This window comes from Nycticebus coucang, chromosome 21 (genome assembly GCF_027406575.1).
Source record: "Nycticebus coucang isolate mNycCou1 chromosome 21, mNycCou1.pri, whole genome shotgun sequence".
Lineage (NCBI taxonomy): Eukaryota > Metazoa > Chordata > Mammalia > Primates > Lorisidae > Nycticebus > Nycticebus coucang.
This window is the reverse complement of record NC_069800.1, coordinates 44700396-44719863: the sequence shown is the minus strand read 5'-3', so window position 1 is coordinate 44719863 and position 19468 is coordinate 44700396. Positions and strand designations below refer to the sequence as shown.

Genomic DNA, 19468 nt, shown 5'->3' with positions numbered 1-19468 from the left:
GCACTCGACCAAGGGCGACATAGTGACACTCTGTCTCAAAAAAGAAAAAAGAATGGCATTACCTTAAAAGTCAGGAAGACACAGCGGCTGTGGGGGTGGACTGTGCTCTGGAGTTTGATGTTTGGTAGGTGGTAGCTACACACGTATTTGCTTCATTCATTATTATTCACAGAACTGTGTAAACGTGTTTTGTACACTCTTCTATGGGTGTGGTTATCTCAGAATCAAAGAATAATCCAAGGCTGGTTGTCTGTGCCCCTCCCCTGTGCTGCCCCAGGCTCTTGGCTCTCCTGCTGGACCTGGCCTTGCTGGGGGCTGGGGGGTAGAGCAGGCCCAGCAGCTTCCAGGGAGGTGTGGGTGTGGAGCACCTCCACTACCTCCACTCCTGCTGCCCCGCTCCTAGGCACAGATGCCCCAGAAAGACACTGCCTGGAGGCTTTTTTAAACCACTTTATTCAGGTTGGCTGGTAGTCACGGATTAGATCATGTTTATAGGGCACCCCACACACCCCAAGGCAAAGCCCTCAACCTCTCCCACCTCCCCTACTCCATTATTGAGGGGTGGCCAGAGGTTGGAGCCAGTTCCAGGGGGTGTTGGGTGCAATAGAAATATTTACAAATCACCAGGGGGTGGGTGTACCCCTGATCAGGAATGGTGAGGGAGTTGGTAGGGGCCCATAGCTCCCAACAGCCCCAGGCCCTTGGGTGGTCTTGGCATGGGCCCCAAGAGAGGGCTGGGACACTGGGGGCTGGCAGAGGGGGGCTCCTGGGAGAGCCTAGAAGACCCATGAAGGGGTCCTGCTGGTGCAAAACTCTGCATGGGGCGGAGGGTCAGAGGCGCAGGGCCCTCCCTCTGACTTGCTGAGTGCCAGGGCAGAGATTCCCCATCCCCCGCATCCCTGGCTGGTCAGACGGGAGCTGTTTTTAGGTGTAAAAAGGCTGAGCAAGAGGGACCTACCGGGAGGCAAGGGGGCATCCTTTCCTCCCAGGGCTCCTGTGGGCAACCCTGCTGATGGCCACGGCTCAGAAAGGCCCTCCCGGGAGCTCTGCACCCCAGTACTTCGCCAAAGGAGAGGCCCTAGTTCCGCTCAGAAGACTCAAGTCTACCTTCTGCGAGGGGCCACTGTCCACACCCCCAGGTCCAAGCAGGGGCTGGTGGAAAGGAGGGAGGTAAGGCTGGGAGGCCCCGGCTCAGGTCAGGGTGGGGACAAGCAAGCAAAGCAAAACACTGGACTCCACGGAAGCTGGTGACAGAGAGGGGAGGGCAGCCCGGGCCCGGGCACGATTGTCGCCCCAGAGCTCAGGGCGGTCGTTCTGTTGGTGCCCAGGGCCACTTTCTCCGAGCCAGGTCACCGCAGGGGTCTGAAAGGGGAGGGGTGGGGCTTACATGCTGAGCAAGGGGTTCTGGGCAGAGGGCCGACGACGCGGTGGCCACGGGCAGCCCGGGGGTGGGGAGGCGGCTGGACGCAGGCAGTCCGGTCCCCGGCGGGCCAGCGGCTCCTCATGCACTCTGTACAGCGTGGGGCGGGGACATCAGTCTAGAGGCTGCAGGCCTCCTGGTCCACCGAGCGCTTCCTCAGCTCCTTGCCGGGCTTGGGGGGTGGGGGTGCGGGCGCGGCGGGAGGGGCTTCGGGCAGGTGCAGGACGGAGTTCTCTCCCGGCTGCACCCGCAGGTAGGCCTTGACCTTGTGGTGCCGAGCCTTGCCGTCGCTGAAGTCGATGACGCGGCACTCGTAGGTGCCTTCGTCCGTGGGCTTCACCCGGGACAGGCGCAGCTTGTGGGAGATGTTGCTGCCCACCACCTTGACCACCTGGGGGCGACAGAGAGACTGTGACCTGTCTGTCCACGGCGGGGCCGGGGAGAATGGTGGGAGCAGGGGTCCCAGAAAAGCATTCTAGGGACCCGGCCCCAGACCCTCCCGCGAGGGCACTCCCGGGTTTGTACCCTCACAAGAGTGAATTACATAGAAACAACATAAATGTCATCAAAGGGACAGGTACATAAACAGTGGCCGGTCCACCCAAAAGAATACTTCAGAGCCTAGAACTGGGCACGCATGGCTCAGTGGCGAGCAGGAAGGGAGGAGACCTCCCTGCAAAAGCACTTCAGTATGCTGCCACTTTGATAAGTCAACTCATAGAAATACTCCATACTGGCTTGGAGTCTTCCAAGGGAGGGAACACGGTGCTTGCCTCTGTAGGGAGGGGAGTAGGCCTGGGTTAGAAGAGTGAAGGCCTCGCTTTGTCCGCAAGTTATATTTACTTAAAAAAATCATGAAGGCTGACTACAAACATATCAGGACACTAATAACTGTTCATTCCAGTTGCGGGGAGCAGAGGTGTTTGTTTTATTTGTCTTTGTACTTTGGCTTTCTGTTTATTTCGTTGGGTTTAAAATTTTTATTTTAAAATGGATGTTTACCTTATATACAGTAAAGTGCACATAGCTTGAAGTTTTCCTCATGTGTCCACCTGAGTAACCACCTTGACCCCAGGCGTATGACACCATCTCTCCCCCTTTCCACCTCCCCCCTCCCTACTGGGGTTAACCACATTCCGACTTCTGTGGCCTGGGATTAGCTTTTCCCTGGTTCGGAACTCTTTGATCGCCACTTCCTCCTCCGCCTGGCCCCTTTCACACAACACAGCGTCAATGAGATTGCTCCGAGGTGCTGCCTGGATCCGTTTGTTCTTTTGCGTTGCTGTGTAGTATTCCACCCCACCAATACACTGCATTCTGCTCAGCTAGTCCCCTATTAGTGGACCGTGGCCTATTAGTGACTATTTGCATGGTTTCTAGATTAAAGCTCTCAGGAGTTAAGTCTGCCCTGAATATAAAGCTGCTGGAAGCAGAGAAGACAGCTGGGTAATTAATCAAGATACATCAGTGGGAAAGTTGGGTGCGGGGCACAGGTAGATTCAGTGACCTATTTTGCAACTTTGTACGAGACTGTAATTCATAAAAAGTTTTATTTTTTAAGGGGAGGGAGGTGGGCCAACGGAGGGGGGAAGTGGTGGTGGAAGGGGGCTTCCATCCTTCCCTAGCTCCTTTCTTAGAGCCAAACAAGCCTATCAACAGCTCCTGTAGCCCCTGAGCCAGCTGGACAGAACACCTGTGATCAGTCCCCAGCTGCCAACTGGTGACCACCTTCCCAGTCTTGCTCCCTGATCTTACCACTTGCTGACATCACAGGCTCACCAGACCCCTACTTGTCTTTCTTCTGAAGGGATGAGAAGCTGGCCTGTTCCTGCCAAGCCTCAACCCCTAGAGGGGGAAGCCCAGCCCTGGCCCACCAGGATGCCCCTACTGGTCACCCTGCAGTGAGGGCAGCGGGTGGTCTCTGGGAGTGTGTGTGTGTGTGTGTGTGTGTGTGTGTGTGTGTGTGTGTGTGTGCATTAAGCCAGTAGATGTTTCTGAGCCTGTGCACGTGTGACTGCCAATCATCCCAATAATCTGCTCTGGCCTCCCTGGGAGGCCTCTTTCCAACAGCTCCTAAAGGTGAAACTCTATCTAGGCTTTGCATGTGGGGCCTCTGCCTGGGCACTGCACCCTATCCATCTGCACCTTCTCCAAGACTTCAACTCCCCTGTTGCAACCCCCTATTTTCTGCATAGCAGTCATCTCATTTTGAATCTTTTAGTTTGTCTGTTGGCTTGATCTTGGTTCCTCTTCCTGGCTAAATCGTACCCTCCCTGAGGGCAGGGATAATATCTATTTTGTTCATGTGATCAGCCATCACAGAGCTCAGCACCTGGTAAATAATAATAAACATTTTTTCAATGAATGGACTCACCCCATTGCCTTCTTTCTCCAACTGAAGTGGTACCCAGATGTCATGCTTTCTAGTTGTAAGTCACAAACATGAGTATACCTACTTTACAGATGGTAAAACTGAGGCTCCAAAAGTGCCTCATCCAGGGGTGATGAGTCACAGAGTAGCAGACCTGGGAACTGAACCTAGGCGTGACTCCACACACTCTCGCCCTCCCAATAGTGTGACAGCTCACAGAGGGTCACCCAGAGCTGGTAGGGCCACAGCAACTTCTCGGGCTCCAGAAGGGCAGGGGCAGGGTCGGCAGCAGTGGGGAGCCTGGCCCATCCTCCCTTCTGTGAAGCAGGAAAGCAGGGCTGACAGTTCAGCAGGAGGCACCAAGATGGAACACAGGCTGAACTTCCCAATGACAAGCAGTAGGAGACTCTCCGGCTGCCCCTCGTGGTGCAGGGCGTCCCCTCCCCAGCGGCAGGCCCAGCAGGAGCCCACCCTGTCCTGCTGGCTCCATCACCTCCGACCGAGGGCACACAGAGGCCTTGCGGTCCTGCCACACTCTCGGGTGAGTTAGGAGATGCTGTTGCAAAGGTGCAGCGGGAGCAAATTACCTCAACATCTGTTCCCCTCATGGATATTAATTATCCTTCATTTGTCAACCCTACAAGGCGCTAATGGAGTAATGATGCAGAGCCCTGGGAGCAAGTGCGCCTAGGGAGGGGGCACCAAGTGCAGCCCCGGCCTGCCTCCCACCTTTCCCTACCCCCAAACAGGACCACTTAGGCCAAACAGGAGCAGCCAGCTCCCTCCCACTCTGTCACTTCCTCTGCCAGCAGACAGATGTGGCCTCTTCCCCTCTCAGAGGAGGACGGGGGTGGTGAGAAGCCAAGCTTTGACCCTGGCCTCAGTTTCCTTGGGCTAAATTCATTATTCATTCAACAAGCATTCAGCCTCCTCTGAGCTGGGCACTCATGACTATGAACCAGCCAGACCCCAGCCATGTGGACAGGCTGAAGGTCTAGTAGAGAACCCAGACATCAAGCCCTAACACAGCAGCTCAGTGAGCCAGCTTCCTACAGGACAAAGGGTGGGGATAGTTCAGACGCTGCTCCCTCCTAACACCAGTGGTCTGTGCCTCTAAGCACAATCTGGAAAAGGCAAACAACAATGCTTTTAACAAAAACAGTAACAGCAGTAATGGAGCGCTAGTAGCTAATGTTTACGGAGCACTCAATCACCGAGAGATGATATGAAGCTAAAGCTTCATCAATCTTATTATGGTTTCTTTAAGAGACAGGGTCTTGCGCAATTGGTCACACCGGAGTGCAGTGGTGTCCATCATTGCTTCTGGGCTCAAGGGATCCTCCTTCCTCAGCCTCCACAGTAGCTGGAATTACAGGCATGTACTACCACACCCTGCTAACTTTTTAATTTTTTGTAGAGATGGTGTCTGGCTATGTTGCCCAAACTGTTTTTGAACTCTTGGCCTCAAGCAATCCTCCCACCATGGTCTCCCAAAGTGCTAGAATTGCAAGCATGAGCCACCATGCCCAGCCTATCAATCTTATTTAAACCTTACAAAAACCCCATTATGTAGTGGGTATCTGCTAAGATACCCATTGTATGGCTGAGAAAACTGAGGCTCAGAGAGCAAAGTGATTTTTCCCAAGGCCATCCACCTAGTGACAGAGACCAGGCCATAACCGCACCGCTGGGGAGCCTCCTGTGAGCAGTAAACTACAGGTTTATCTTTTCACCTTGTCCCCAGGCCTATCCCATGGGGGGAGGTGGTGGCTCAACATCCCACTCTAGCTTCTTGGGTGTGGCAGGAGCAGCCTGAGGGATGTCATCATTCACACATGTACAGAAAGCCCATGGTCCAGGCCTCCTTTGAGCCTGGAGAGCCCCAGAAGAGGAGACCCCCACATGGTGGCCACGCGGCCTGACTCTAAATCATAATCACCTCGGCACAGGCATCGACAGGCCTTAGCAGTACAATTAAGCACCTAATTACGCTGAAAGAGACAAGGCCGAGCCCTGACAATGGCCAAGTTCAGCCTCCTCCCTGCTTGCCCATGGCATAGGCCTTTCTGGCAAGGCAGGGACACCCCTGGGCAAGCTCAAGGGTGGGCAGGGTGGGATCTTCCCTGCCACCCATGCCAGGAAGAATGGGTGGTGCCAACTGGTGCCACATGTGCCTTCCTGGCTAAGCTGGTGGTCCCAGGGAAGGCGCTGGGCTGGGGAGTAAGGGTCAGATGGCCCCAGGCTGGGCCCTGCTCTAAGCGTCTGTTATCTCTACCTGCTGCTTCACTCGCCCCTCAGCATGTCCAGAACCCAACACAGGGTGTCCCTAAACCTGGGCCCCAGAGGGCCTCACCCACACCAGCCACACCCCTCCAAGTCACAGTCCCGATATTCTTTCCATCCTCGGCACACCCCATCCCTGAATCCCACTGGTCTTCCTTCTAAACATCATCAGACTTGTTCCCCATCTCTCCAGAATCTGGGTCCCCCAGCACTGGGCAAGGCCAGGTCCCAAGTTCTCTCATGTGGGCCATCGTCCCAGCCTCCTCCTGGGTCTCCCCATAGCCACTCTAGCTCCTTCCAACCTCTTCTTCCATGACAGCGAGATAGATCTTTCCAAAATGCCCCCAACCTAAACCTTCTGATGCCCCCCACCACATGGTGGCTGACAGACACACAGGCCTCAGCGGTTCCTCCAACACACACACCCAGCTGAGTCCCCACCCCTCCTCGACTCCACCACACTGCGGCTCACTTCAAATAGCACTTCCTCTAGGAAGCCCTCCTGGCCCCCAGGCTAGGTCAGGCCCCTCTTGCCGGGGCAGCTGTCCTTATTTGATGGTCAGAGTTGTAATTTTACTTTTTATTATGTGTGATTACTGGGTAAACGCCCATCTCATAGGCTGGACTGGGAGCTCCCAGGGTGTGTGTGACTGTGGCCTGTCCAGAGACATCCCAGGGGACTACTTGTAGAGAATTTCACCTTGTCTTAAAATTAGGAAGGTGAGGCAGCGCCTGTAGCTCAAAGGAGAAGGGCACCAGCCCCATATATTGGAGGTGGCAGGTTCAAACCCGGCCCCATCCAAAAACTGCAAAAAAAAAAAAAAATTAGAAAGGTGGAGACCATTTCTACTTGCTAAACTGATTAAGAGGAGAATTAATCTCAATTCTAGCACACAGGACTTTAATTAGATTAAAAGAAAACTTCCAGAACTTGAAAATAGCCAATAAGCAGGAACGTTTTCCTGAGCCATAGGAATGAGGCCCTGTGGTGGAGTCCTGAGCATATGCAAGCCACCAAGGGAGACATTTTTAGGGCAGGGGTCAGTCCCCAGGCCCTAAATTAAAGGAGATAATTCATGTAAAGTGCTCATCGTGTTTCCTAACATATGGGAAGCACTCAATAAATGTTAGCCACTATCTTATTATTATTACTATTATTTTAGCACAGATGCTCGTCCTACCACATAAGTGATCTCCCTGTGAGATTCTGAGCTCTTCTCATTCCCTCGTCCACTTCCTGCCCTCCTCCTAGGAATGAGAGTCTTACAATTCACAAGTTCATGCTACTAACAAGTTTCCACCCCAGGAACAAATGTCATTCACACAGGCCGGCAAAAACCATAGCACTTTACAGTTTGCAAAGTATTTTCACATGTGCCTTGGACATAGCTGATGGGAAGACGCAGGGAGCTATGTGCTGGCTCCGCTGTGTCCTCTCGGTCCCCACCTGGCGGTCAGCATGGCGAATTCTGAGTTGGAACTTTCCCAAGGTCAACATGCCACCCTGACAGGGTCCCAGAGCCCTCCCCACATCAAGACGCTCGAAGCTGACCGCTTCCTCCTCCTGGAACCCAAGACCCTGCAAGCTACAGATGGCACTGGGGCTCACAGTGCTTTTCAAAAGATCAAATTAGGTCCCTCTAGTTAAAAGTTGGGAGATACTCTGTCCAAATCGGGATTTTTAGCAGACATGGGAATATTGAGCCTAGACCCCTGCCTGGCTCAGATGCACCCCACAGACAAAGGCTCTGGGCTCTCCTGGGCCCCACAGTCCCCACGTGGGCTCCTTCACTTGTGCTGCCACCGTCCACATACGGGTGTCTGCACGGGATCAACATCCTGGTGGCACGTCCATACACAAACATCCGGGTATGGGTTTACACACACATTGGCCTGCACGTTATGTACATGTGATAATTATTCGATAAATATTTATTGGGCACATACTCTGCCGTGCCAGGCCCTGTGCTGGACCCCCTAGAAGGGTCACAGTGAATCAGGCAGGTTCCATCCAAGCCCAGCCGTCTCTGAGGGAGACAGTCATGAAGCAAATAACACAAATGCATAATGACAACCGGAAGTGTGGCTGAGTCACAGGTCAGAGGAAGGAGGAAGAGAGAGAGGAACAGCTTTCTAGGCAGGGGTCTACCTGCGCAAAGGCCTGGAGGGCGGAGGCACAGAAGGCAGAAAGGTGCTGGGGTTGGGAGAGGAGAGAAGGGAGAGGAGTGAGCAAGGTGGGCTGAGCCCAGAGCAGAGCAGAGCCCTGAAGGCCACAGAGGAAAGTCTGAGCCGGCTCCTCTGCCTGCAGGAGCGCAGGGTGGCATACGCCTACTGGCGTTTGTATATGGAAGAACCATCGTTTGGGCGGCGCTGTCTACAGGAGGAGCCTGGCCCAGGCCCATTTGTGCATTTCCTAAGCAAAGCCCCAGAGCCCCAGCTGGTGCAGGAATTGCAGGGGCTGGGGGTGGGGTGGGGTGATTGCACAATCACGCTGAGCACACTTATTTTATTTAACTAATTAGCATCGTTGCATTCCCCTCACGTGGGACCCAGCAGCCTCGCATTCTAATCCTCTAAATCAATTAGATTATTCTCTCCTTTGCCTCAGCCACTCCTGAAACCCCAAACAAAATCGCAGGAGAGTGGCTGTGAACGGGTATATTAATACACACACAGATGTCTGCCTTCCCTGGGCTTAACTGATGGGTGTTGGGGCAAGAGATGGGGCATTAGATATGGATATGCCCTTGGCAGGGGTGGAGGGTGGGCCCATAGCTGCCCTGAGCTGAAATGACTGAATTTCTAGACCAAGAGTGCCCCAGGGCAGAGAGGCCCCTCCTCTTCCCAGAGGGGCATCGAAGCCTCCCGGCTGCCCTCCCTGCCTCCATACTGCCCCTCTTCGGCCTGACCTGGCTCTTCCTACCTCTCCTGGGGCCCACTCTCTACACAGCCTCCGGTTTGAGGGTGGAGCTCCACTGCTCATCTGTGTTTAATTTGCCTTGGGCTCCCAAGCTCTCCCAGGACAAGTCCTTGAAATGGTGCGGAAAAACCAAGCATAAAAAAGTGGATTTGGAGAGGTCACTCCCCTGCACACACTCGCACATTCTGACCCCCAGGGGCACCTGCACTTTCTGAGTGCATTGCTGGTGGACTTCTAGCCTCCTGGCAGGACTTGCCCCAGGCACAAATCCTATCTCATCTTGGCCACATGTGTCCCCAGGTCAGTCCCCTGTATTCCATGTTCTCTTCTCCTTTCCCCTCCTTTCTCAATTCTGTCTGCCTTTTCCAGGATTAGCTTTGGGCACCCCGGCCTTCCTAAAACCATCACTCCATGAGATTTCTTAAGCACAGCCTGGAGAAAAAGAGCTGAAGTGATGAAGCTAGACAGCTTGGCAACACCAGTCACTCTTGGTGTGACCTCCAGCAAGTCTTTTTTTTTTTTTTTTTTTTTGAGACAGAGACTCACCCTGAGTAGAGTGCTGTGGCATCATAGCTCACAACAACCTCAAATTCTTGGGCTCAACCAATCCTCTTGCCTCAGCCTCCCAAGTAGCTGGGACTACGGCATCTGTCACAACGCCTGACTATTTTTTAGAGATGGGAATCTTGCTCTTGCTCAGGCTGGTTTTAAACTCATGAGCTCAAGCAATCCACCTCCCTTAGCCTCCGAGAGTGCTAGGATTATAGGTATGAGCCATCACGTCCAGTCCTCCAGCAATCTTTGACCCCTCTGAGCCTCAGCTGCCCTACCTGTAAAATGGGTGAATGCTTGGCCTTGTCTATATAGTGTGGCTTTGGTAACATGAGTCAATGGGTAAGAAGGCCTGGGGGCTCAGAAGCCCTTCAGCTATCATGCCCCTGACTCATCCCTGGGGCTAGATCATTGAGTGGCCATGAGATGGTGCTGCCATCAGTCAGGATGGGCCACAAAAACCCACCTCAGTCTCATTAGACCCCGTTGGCGCCCCAAACAAAAACTGCTACTGAGACAGGCCTGATGTGTCAAGGCACACACAGCCTTGGCCCTGCCAGGACAGAATGCATCTTCTTTCCCCTGTCATTTTTTGTGCCTGTCATTCAATGAACTTGAAAAATCTCTGGCTTTTAAAAACCAGAGCAGAGCCATTTTTTTTTCCTTCTGTCTTTCTTCTCTTCCACCTTCTTGCCCAAGCTCCCTGCTGAACTAGACCCCCCCCTTTTTTTTTCAAGTCACAGCTGTGCCCTCCATTAGAGCCCTTGCAAGAAATCATTTTCAAAACTCACACTTATTTTGGTCGCGTCCTTCCCTGTGTCTTCCTGCTGAGATGCTTTTAGCTGTTGGGAGTGGGGAGGAGTAGAGAGAGCAGAGACAAGGCGTTAGCACGGGGTGGGGGGAGACTCACAGAGGGGTACAGACAACAGCCCAGATTCTAGCTGTGGCAGATGGCGCGCAGGGGCCCCAGGTTCTGGAGTTGGGGTCCCTCAGCTCTCTCTGTCCACTCAAGGTATGGAGGGGGATGGTCAGAGGAAAAGATGCGTGCATAAAGGGGATGCGTGTAAAACTTCACACGCGCATAAAACAGCACGCGCTACACATTTAGATATGCAGGGGGACTCGCACATAAAACGGCACGCGCTACACATTTAGATATGCAGGGGACTCGTATTTCTGGGTTGTATAAGGGAACAGACAAAAATCTAAGCATCAGCTTTGTGCGTGTCTGTCTGTGTGTTCAGACTTTCAGGTGGGTCACACACATGAACCTGCATTTGCAATAGATGCTGTCATGCCCTTGCACACACATCCTTCCCCACACACCTGTGGCCATGGGATACCGGAGGCTTCAAGCTGTAAATATCTACAACTCTTTGACCAAGGGCTTTCTCTGTCCACTGGAGTCTCCGCTAAGCTTGCATATGGCAGGTGGGATGTGTTAGGAAGTTGACATCCCCAAGAACAAGACCGAGTTTGATATGTACTTGTACTTGTGTAAAGGTCAGAGGCTCTTTTATAACATGGGGAAGTGTAGAGAAGGCTTCAGTCCTCCCAGCCCAGCCTGAGGAAATTTATCCTCCAACTCTTGACAGGTGTTGGGTGGGGCTCCTCCTGCCTCCCTTGCTGGCCAGAGAAAACCTACAGGCAGAGTCACAGGGCTTGGTGGCTGGCAGTGGGGCAGGTGGCAGAGGGATGGTGCGTGCCTGGCATGTGGCAGGGCACCCATAGCATCTGCTCTTCAGGTGTGCATATGAGCATGTGTGTGTAGAGAGGGGAGCCTGCTGCAGTGATGGGAGTGCTGGGAGCCTGCTGCCTACATCCCTGTGTGCTTGTGAATGAACTTGCAAAGGAACTCAGCAACAAGGCTGCCCAGGTGTCCATTACAAAATGACTTCCTGCGCAGCCTGGAGGAGTGGTGGAAAGTAAGTCACCAGACCTGAGCCAGTTTGTCCCTCTGGCCTCAGTTTCTCCACCTGTATACTAAAGGGAGGGCCTTTGTGCTCTTTGGAAGGGCCTTCTTGCTGTGGTCCACTTAGGTGCTCGGCCTAGCACTGTCTCCTACCCCTTCCCATAATAAGCCTCCATTTTGGAGATAGTGGTGGTATCAGCCACCATCATCACATAAAACCTCCACCCCAGGAGGGGGAGAGGAAGGAGACGGCTGGGTGCTGCGGTGCACCAGGAGTCTGTATCCCTCGGAGGAGATGAGGGGCAGGGCAACACCCCACCTGGGTGGGGTTCAGGACTTCCCAGCCCAACCCGGGCATCCCCCAGGGCAGTCACCTGGCCCGAGGCCCACGCCTGCTTGTCAGTCCAGTCCCTGCGGCTCCGCACGTACCACCACTGGATCTCTAGCGAGTAGGAGGGGGACCCACTGCCTCGGAAGGAGCAGGCCATCTCCACATCCTCGCCCGTCCGCGCCGTCATGTCGTGGGGTGTCTCCGTGAACAAGGCTGTGTGAGAGAAACAGGGGAGACGTGACAGAGGCTCATGAAAGAGCTGGGACACAAGGGAAGGCTGCACGGTGGCAGGAGAGGGCAGACAGCAAGCTCAGACCCGGCTCGTGTGTGCAACAAGCTCAGCTGGGCAAGGTGTGTGCCGAGGAGTGCAGCAGCAGAGATGAGGGCAAGGAGCAGGTCTTGGGCCCTGCAGGCCACATGGGAGATGCCTGAGAGGATTAGAGGAGGGCTGGACTGGAAGTGGTGAGCCAGGAGGCCAGGGAGGCGGCTACTTCATTAGTTATTCCAGATCCTTCCAGACACCCTACTCAGTTTCCCTCCTGGTTCTTCCCAGCCTCTGTGCACAGCAGCCAATGTCATCTTCATAAAAGCAAAGCAGACACAGCCTCTCCCCTGCCCAGAGCCCTCAGTGCATGTGGGATAAAGCCCAGACTTCCCCTGGTTTCCTCTCCATTCTGTGTACGTGCCTCAATTTCCTACCCCACCTTTGTCCTGGCTGTTCCCCTGCCTGGAATGTCCCTCCCTGGGCCCCTCTTTGGTCAGCTGGCTCCTTCAGATCTGGCAAAGCTCAGCAAGAACACTGCCCCCAGTTGGGCTTCCTTGACGATCTTGGGGATCTTGGGAAGGTCCCCCCTCCCCGCCCCGCCGCTCTGCATTCTGCACGGGGTGCCCGTGAGAACCGGGCTCCTGCACAGAGTGACCGCTCTGCTCCCTCTTTACATGTCACAGTGAGCACCACACCCGCCCTGACAAATCCCAGGTCAGGCAGTTCCCCTGACCCAGCAGGGCCCTGCCCCATGTGCTGTCCTGCCACACTGCCAGGTAAATGAGAAAACTAATCCTGCTTAATACGACCCAACGCTCCTCCCCACCATATGTTCTGTCTCTCTTGTCTCCCCAAACAAATATTGTCCTGAGATGTAATTAGAATTCTCTCCTCTTCTCAGGAGAGATTATCTCGTCCTGGAAAGATGCCTGGCAACGTGCAGGTCACCCAGGGAACATTATGGCTGTCAGTCCCATCCCCCACCCAGCCCCTCCTGGCTGCTAGGCCTGACAAGCACCCCAGATCCAGAGGGACAGAGATACAGCCCAGCTCAGGACAGGAGGTAGGGGAGCCCTGGGCTGGAAGGCAGAGATGTTCTGGATTGGAGCCTTGTCCCGGGGATCCTGAGGGCTCTGCATGGTGGGGACTTACAAACGCCTCCATCTGGAAGCTTTGGCCTTTTCTGCTCTGCACACGGGTTCCCATGTGCAGCTTTACTCGAGTCATGGGTTTCTGGGCTAAGAGAAAGTTTGAAATGTTCCTGGTCCCCAAGGTCAAAGGTTTATAAAACATTTGACAGAGGTTCTCTGTGTCCTCTGAGGTTTGGGGGATTGGCCACTGTCATGTAAACAGAGCCTGTTTAATAAGAATAAATGTTGCTGAGTTACTGAACACACACCAGGGATGGTGGGAGATACCCTGACACAGTCAACCTCAAAGCTGTGACTGTCTATACCCCAAGGAGCAGGAGGCCACCCTGGCCCGAGGACCCTCACCCACACTCACCGTCACAGCCGAGGCCCTTGGGCTTCCAGGCGCTCCAACTTGTCTTCCTCTTATGCCCTCATTCAGTCTCCCCACCTCTGCTGCCTCTCCGGCCCAGCTGCCATCCTCCCTCACACACCACAGCTGGGCAACCTCCCTCCTGGCTCCCGCTTCCACTCTTCCCCTTCCACGACCTGATACCTGATTTCAACGTAGCAGCCAGGGGCCACTTGGCAATAATGCAAAACCCTCCCATGGCTCGATGCCTGTAGCTCCACGGCTAGGGTGCTGGCCACATGCACCAAGGCTGGTGGGTTCTAACCCAGCCCGGGCCTGCCAAACAACAATGACAACTACAACCAAAAAATAGCTGGGCCTGGGGCCTTTTGCAAACAGAGGAAGGAGAGAAGTGGCAAGGCCCCCAACTGGATCTGAGGTGACCAGCAGTGTAACCTGTCTGGCCGAAATACAACAGGAGGGACACAGCTGTGACCTCCCCCAGTGCCACTGCCTGACCCACACAGATCAGAAAGTGCCTGCCACTTCCTCTCACAAGTGGGAAAGGTAGGGGACTTGCTCAACCAGGGGCAGAGAGCTTGGAGCCCAGGCCTGCCAGACTTGGCCACTGCAGTCCCCTCTCCCAGAAATGGGTAAGGAGGAGCACGTTTGGGGGTCGAGGGATGAGAAGTAGTGTCGTGGATCTCATGAGTGGAGGGAAGGGCAGAGCTGGCTGCCCTTACGTGGAGGCTCTGCCAGGGTCACTTGGGGAGGGGCTGGGCCTCCGTTTGGCCTCACTCAGTTTCCCCCAGCTCACAGGCCCTGCAAAATTGATGGAAGACCGTGGCCCATCAGCTCTTTTTACTGATGTAGAAAGCAGAGCCCAGAGAGGGCAGTGTCTGGTCTGGGGTGACCCAGCAGCCAGGGGTCAGCGAGGTGAAGCCCCAGGCCTGAATCCTTCCCAAGGCCCCTCAGCCCCAAACAGACCTGAGCCTGGAGCCCACCACAGCACACCAGCCAGCAGGGACAAGCACATTGGGGGACCCCACCACACAGTTGCCCTCCACCCAGACCCCAGTAATGGCCCTCTGGGCATTTGGGGCATCTGGGGCGGTGCTACCCAGCAGAGACAGAGACACACATGGTACATTCTACCTTCTGGTAGGCACATGAAGAAAAAGCAAAAAAAAAAAAAAAAAAAGTTGAAATTAATTTTAATGATGTATTTTATTTAACCTAAGGTATCAAAAATTATTATTTCAGCATGTAATGAAAATTACTAATGAGACTTTTCCATTTTTTGTGTGTGTCAAGTTGTGGAAAACCAGCCTGCATGTTACCTGATCACAGCACCTCTTGGTCTCTAGCTGCATGCCTGTGCTCCATGGCCACATGGGGCAGACGTCCTAGCAGGAGATGAGCTTGCCAGCCCCAGTTTCCCTCTCCACCATGGTCATGGCTCAGAGGAACAGCCAAGGCCCAGTGCAGGGAGAAACCCTCTGAGGCTACATGGCAGAGTCTAGGTGTGAGCTCAGGCCTGTTTGACTCCCAAGTCTGTGATCTTCCCACAATGTTGAAACTCTTTCTGCTTGTAAAAGGCACAGTCTCAAATGGCCAACCTTGCAGGCCTATGTGCCGGTTGCAGGGAGGTGTGTTTCATTCTGAGCACAGAGGCCTGGACACACAGAGGGGAAGAATTTCACCCAGCTGGAGGCAATCAGGGGAGGCTTCCCTGAGGAGGTGTTGCCCCCCCCACCTTGGCCCCAGTTGGGCAGGTAGTCCTGAGCTGGGCACAGAGAGAGGCTTTGCCTTGGAAGACAGACACAGAATCAGGTTCCAAGGCCTCAAAGGAGCCAGGTTGGTCGGCTGTGAGTGTGGACACCAGCTCCCCCTTCCCACAAGGGGCTTTGATCTCTCTGTTCCCCTCAGACCCTACTAGGAGCTGCCTAGGCAGGGTGGTTTGGAAGAGGTCATCTCAGGTGAAGGGAGCAATGTATCCACAAGACAAGTGGAGAAACTGAGGGAGGCCTTGGGCTTTCGACAGTGAATCTGAGTCCCTCTGCCCACAGACAGCAGCAGGAAGTCCTGTCCCAGGCCCTTCCCCAAGCAGCCTCAGAAGGAGAAGACTGTGGGTGCACCAGGAACATTGGGCTGGGGCCCAGGGATAGAAGACAGAGCCTCTTTCTGGCAATAGACTTGCTGTGTGACTTTGGGAGGATCTCTCCCTCTCTGAGCCTCAGTTTGCTCCTCCATACAATAGGGATGGTCCTGAGGGCCTGAGAGCCCCACCAACTCAGACAATCTGAGCGAGATGTGTGTCCTGAGGGCAGTACCTTGGGCGTGGGAAAGGGGAGGGGAGGAATCTGGGGAGGCTTCAGAGAGGAGGAGCACATAGGCTAGGACTTGAAGGATGGGCAGATACGGACAAGCAGAAGCCAGGAGGAAAGTATATCGGATGGCAGGAACCTTGAATGCAAAGGCAGGAGCAGGGAAATGCAGAGGGCTTTGTTTAAAAAAACCCACTCTGGGCTGTGTCAGTGGCTAACACCACACTCCGGAAGCCAGGGTGAATTGATCGCTTGAGCTCAGGAGTTCCAGACAAGCTTGAGCAAGAGTGAGACCTCATCTCTACTAAAATAGAAAAATTAGCCAGGCATTGTGGTGGGCACCCATAGTCCCAGCTACTCAGGAGGCTGAGGCAAGAAGATCGCTAGAGCCCAGGAGTTTGAGGTTGCTGTGAGCTGTGATGGCACAGCACTCTACCCAGGGCAACAGAGACTCTGTCTCAAAACAAACAAAAACAGACCAACAAAACAAAACAAAAACACTCCATTCCCTGAGCACCCGCTGCATGTTCAGCACCAGCAGATGATGGTTCTAATGCTCTCTGATCCACACCCATTTGACAGAGGAGAAAAGTGAGGTTCAGAAAGTGGCATGACTTGCCCAAGATTCACACATAGCTGGATTTTAAACCTAGTTGTGACCAGGATCCATGGGCTGGTCAGCCCCCATCAGGATTTGGCCTGAATTATCAGGCAAGTTCAGCCCCCAGGCTCCACACTTCTGCATCCCACTTGCACGCCTCCAGAGCCGGGTGGCTCAGCTTTTCTCACCTCCCCTGAAAGTGGGCAGACCTGATTGGCAAGAAGGTCTTCCTCCCTCTCCTAACTCTGTGAATGAGAACACAGCATCAGCACCAGAAACTGGAAGGTGATCAACATCTATTCTGATGATGATGATGTAGTAGTGATAACCTGCATGTTTTGTGCCAGGCTCTTGGCAAGCATTTTCTCATGCTCTCACCATGATGCTATGGGGTAGATGTGATCATTATTATCCCCATTTTTCAGATGGGGAAGCTGAGGCTCAAAGAGGTTATGTGATGTGCACAAGGCCACAGAATGGGTAACTGGTTCCACTGATCCCAGTCCTAGAAGTGGAGCCTGTAAGCCAGCCCTTCATCCCCCACTCTTTCCCTCCAGCCACCCAGATCTCTAATCCCTAGGTTAGCATCACTGCTGAGCTTGGGACATAAAATCCATCTCTCCTCTTTGACTTCTCCTGCCCCTGAGCTCCCCCTCCCTGCTCAGGTAACTCCTTACAGCCAGTCCCCAGGGAGCCTGGTATAATTATAGATTTTTAAGAAGGATGCCATTGTCTTCTCCAGCCTGAGGGCCTGAGTCCTGGCTGGGCTCACTGGGAAGACAATTAAAACCGGTATCCACAAATTAGGATTCTGCAGGAGAAGAAGAAAGGAGCTTGATTGAGTGCAACATCTTCTTCCTTTCTGCTTTTAATTGGGGGAGCGATGTATTAATTAACCCCAGCCTGGGTACCGGTGCATCAGCAGCAGGAGATGGTTCCGTGGTCCTGGCCCCAGTGAGGACCTTGCTTGCCCTTCAAGGCCAGGGCCAGACTCCTTCCCACCTGCCAAGCCCTGGCTCAGCACAAACAGCTGAGGCTTTGCTTTCAGCCCTGGGTTCGAATCCTGCTTCCCCTACTTCCCTGCTGTGTGATCTGGGCATGTCTCTTTTTTCTCTAAGCCTCAGTTTCTTTATCTGAAAAAACAGGAGAAAGAGAAGGCCAATGAGAGGATTACACAAAGTAACACATAACCCAGGCCTGATGCACAGTAGGTGCTCAGTGAACAGCAATCCCTGTTCTCACCTTCTAGCTCAAGGATTCTACATGTTTGTTTGTTTTTTTTTTCTTTGAAACAGAGTCTCATTCCATCGCCCTGGGTAGAGCACTCTGTCACCCTGGGTAGAGTGCTGTGGCGTCATAGCTCACAGCAACCTCAAATGCTTGGGTTCAAGCAATCTACTTGCCTCAACCTCATGAGTAGCTGGGACTACAGGTGCCCGCTACAACTCCTGGCTAGTTTTTCTATTTTTAATATAGACAGGGTCTCACTCTTGCTCAGGCTGGTCTTGAACTCCTGATCTCAAATAATCCACCCACTTCAGCCTCCCAGAGTGCTAGGATTACAGGTGTGAGCGATAGTGCCTGGCCTCAAAGATGCTATATGCATCCTCTCCAGAAAGATTTGTAAAGATGTTTCCTTGTCACCTCATCAGGTTAAGCAGTGGACGTTGCATCTGTATGTCCTTCATGCTTGGGCCCTGTGACCTCCCATCTGTCAGTCCTGCACCCTCTCTCTGAAAACGTTGACTCTGACAACCCCACCCCCAGAAACCACTGAATTCATGCAGGTCTGGTGGACTTGTCCCCCGCAGACAGCCTGCACCTCAACCCCAGCTCCCTATCTCCTAGCCCACAGTCACCACCCTGCTCTGACCCCAAATCTCCCTCTGCACAGCCCTCCCTGCCTTTCCAATCTTCAGGTTGCCATCAGCAACCTGCTGTGAGGCTGCCTTCTCCAGGAAGCCTGCGGCGCCCTCCCATCAGTCTCCGCCAAAGTGACCGCTGGGCTCCCCTTGGGGACTGGTGGCAGGTGCAGTTCCTAGTCAGGAAAACTGAGGCAGAGCTGGGGCTAGAGAAACAAATGGGACAGAGGAGAGAGCACCAGCAAGGCCCCACCTGCCCTTTGGTCAGCTCGTGGCCAGGGCCCCATCTCAGACTGGATTATACTGTGCTGTTCCCTCTGGCGTTGAGTGTATAGACAACGCGGTCCATGCACACAACGGAATATTACTCTGCCTTAAAAAGGAATCCATGCCACGACACAGATGAGCCTTGAGGACCCTACACTGAGTAAAGTAAGTCAGTCACAGAAAGACGAATACTGCATGAATCTGCCCATATGAGGTGCCTGGAGCAGTTGGACTCACAGACACAGACAGCAGAATGGTGGCTGCTCAGGGCTGGAGGTGGGGGATTGGGAGTTGTTCAATGGGCACAATGTTTCTATTTGAGATGATGAAAAGTTTCTGGAGACATGGGCAGCACCTGTGGCTCAAGGGATAGGGTGCCAGCTCCATATGCCAGAGGTGGTGGGTTCAAACCCAGCCTGGGCCAAAAGCTGCAAAAAAAAAATTTTTCTGGAGACGGATGATGGTGCTGGTTGTACAGCAGCCTGAAAGTCTTTGATGCCACTGAACTTTACACTGCAAAAATGGTAAATTTTATGTTATGGAGATTTTACCACAATTCAAAAATAAAGCCTCCAATGGCTTCCCTGTGCTCGTTGCAGCAGTGGATTTGACAACGAAAATTGCCCGGATTGTGCCTGGAATGTACCCAATATCCAGGAGTCCTCCTCAGTGCTCTCAAGCTTTGGCTCTGATGTCACCTCCTCAGTGAGATCTTCCCTGCCCCCCCTTCCCTACTTCATATTTTTCCTTACCACTTATCACTAACTTATTGTATTTCTGCTTATTTATTTCACTTATTGTCTCTCTTCTAGTTGGAAGCTCCTTAAAGTCAGGTGATTTCAGCCCAGGCGCGGTGGCTCACACCTGTAATCCTA

General features: G+C 53.5%; 1 protein-coding gene across 1 annotated transcript in view; it reads right to left on the bottom strand.

The window, feature by feature from the left end:
- Positions 1-416: 416 nt before the first annotated feature.
- Positions 417-19468, bottom strand: part of VSTM2L (V-set and transmembrane domain containing 2 like) — a 36837-nt gene continuing 17785 nt past the window's right edge. The window contains exons 2-4 of the mRNA XM_053574763.1: positions 11833-12002; positions 10338-10388; positions 417-1811 (exon numbers count right to left, since the gene is read on the bottom strand). Coding sequence (XP_053430738.1) covers positions 1539-1811; positions 10338-10388; positions 11833-12002 — 494 coding nt within the window. The 3' untranslated portion in view covers positions 417-1538. The remainder of the gene's footprint in view (positions 1812-10337; positions 10389-11832; positions 12003-19468) is intronic.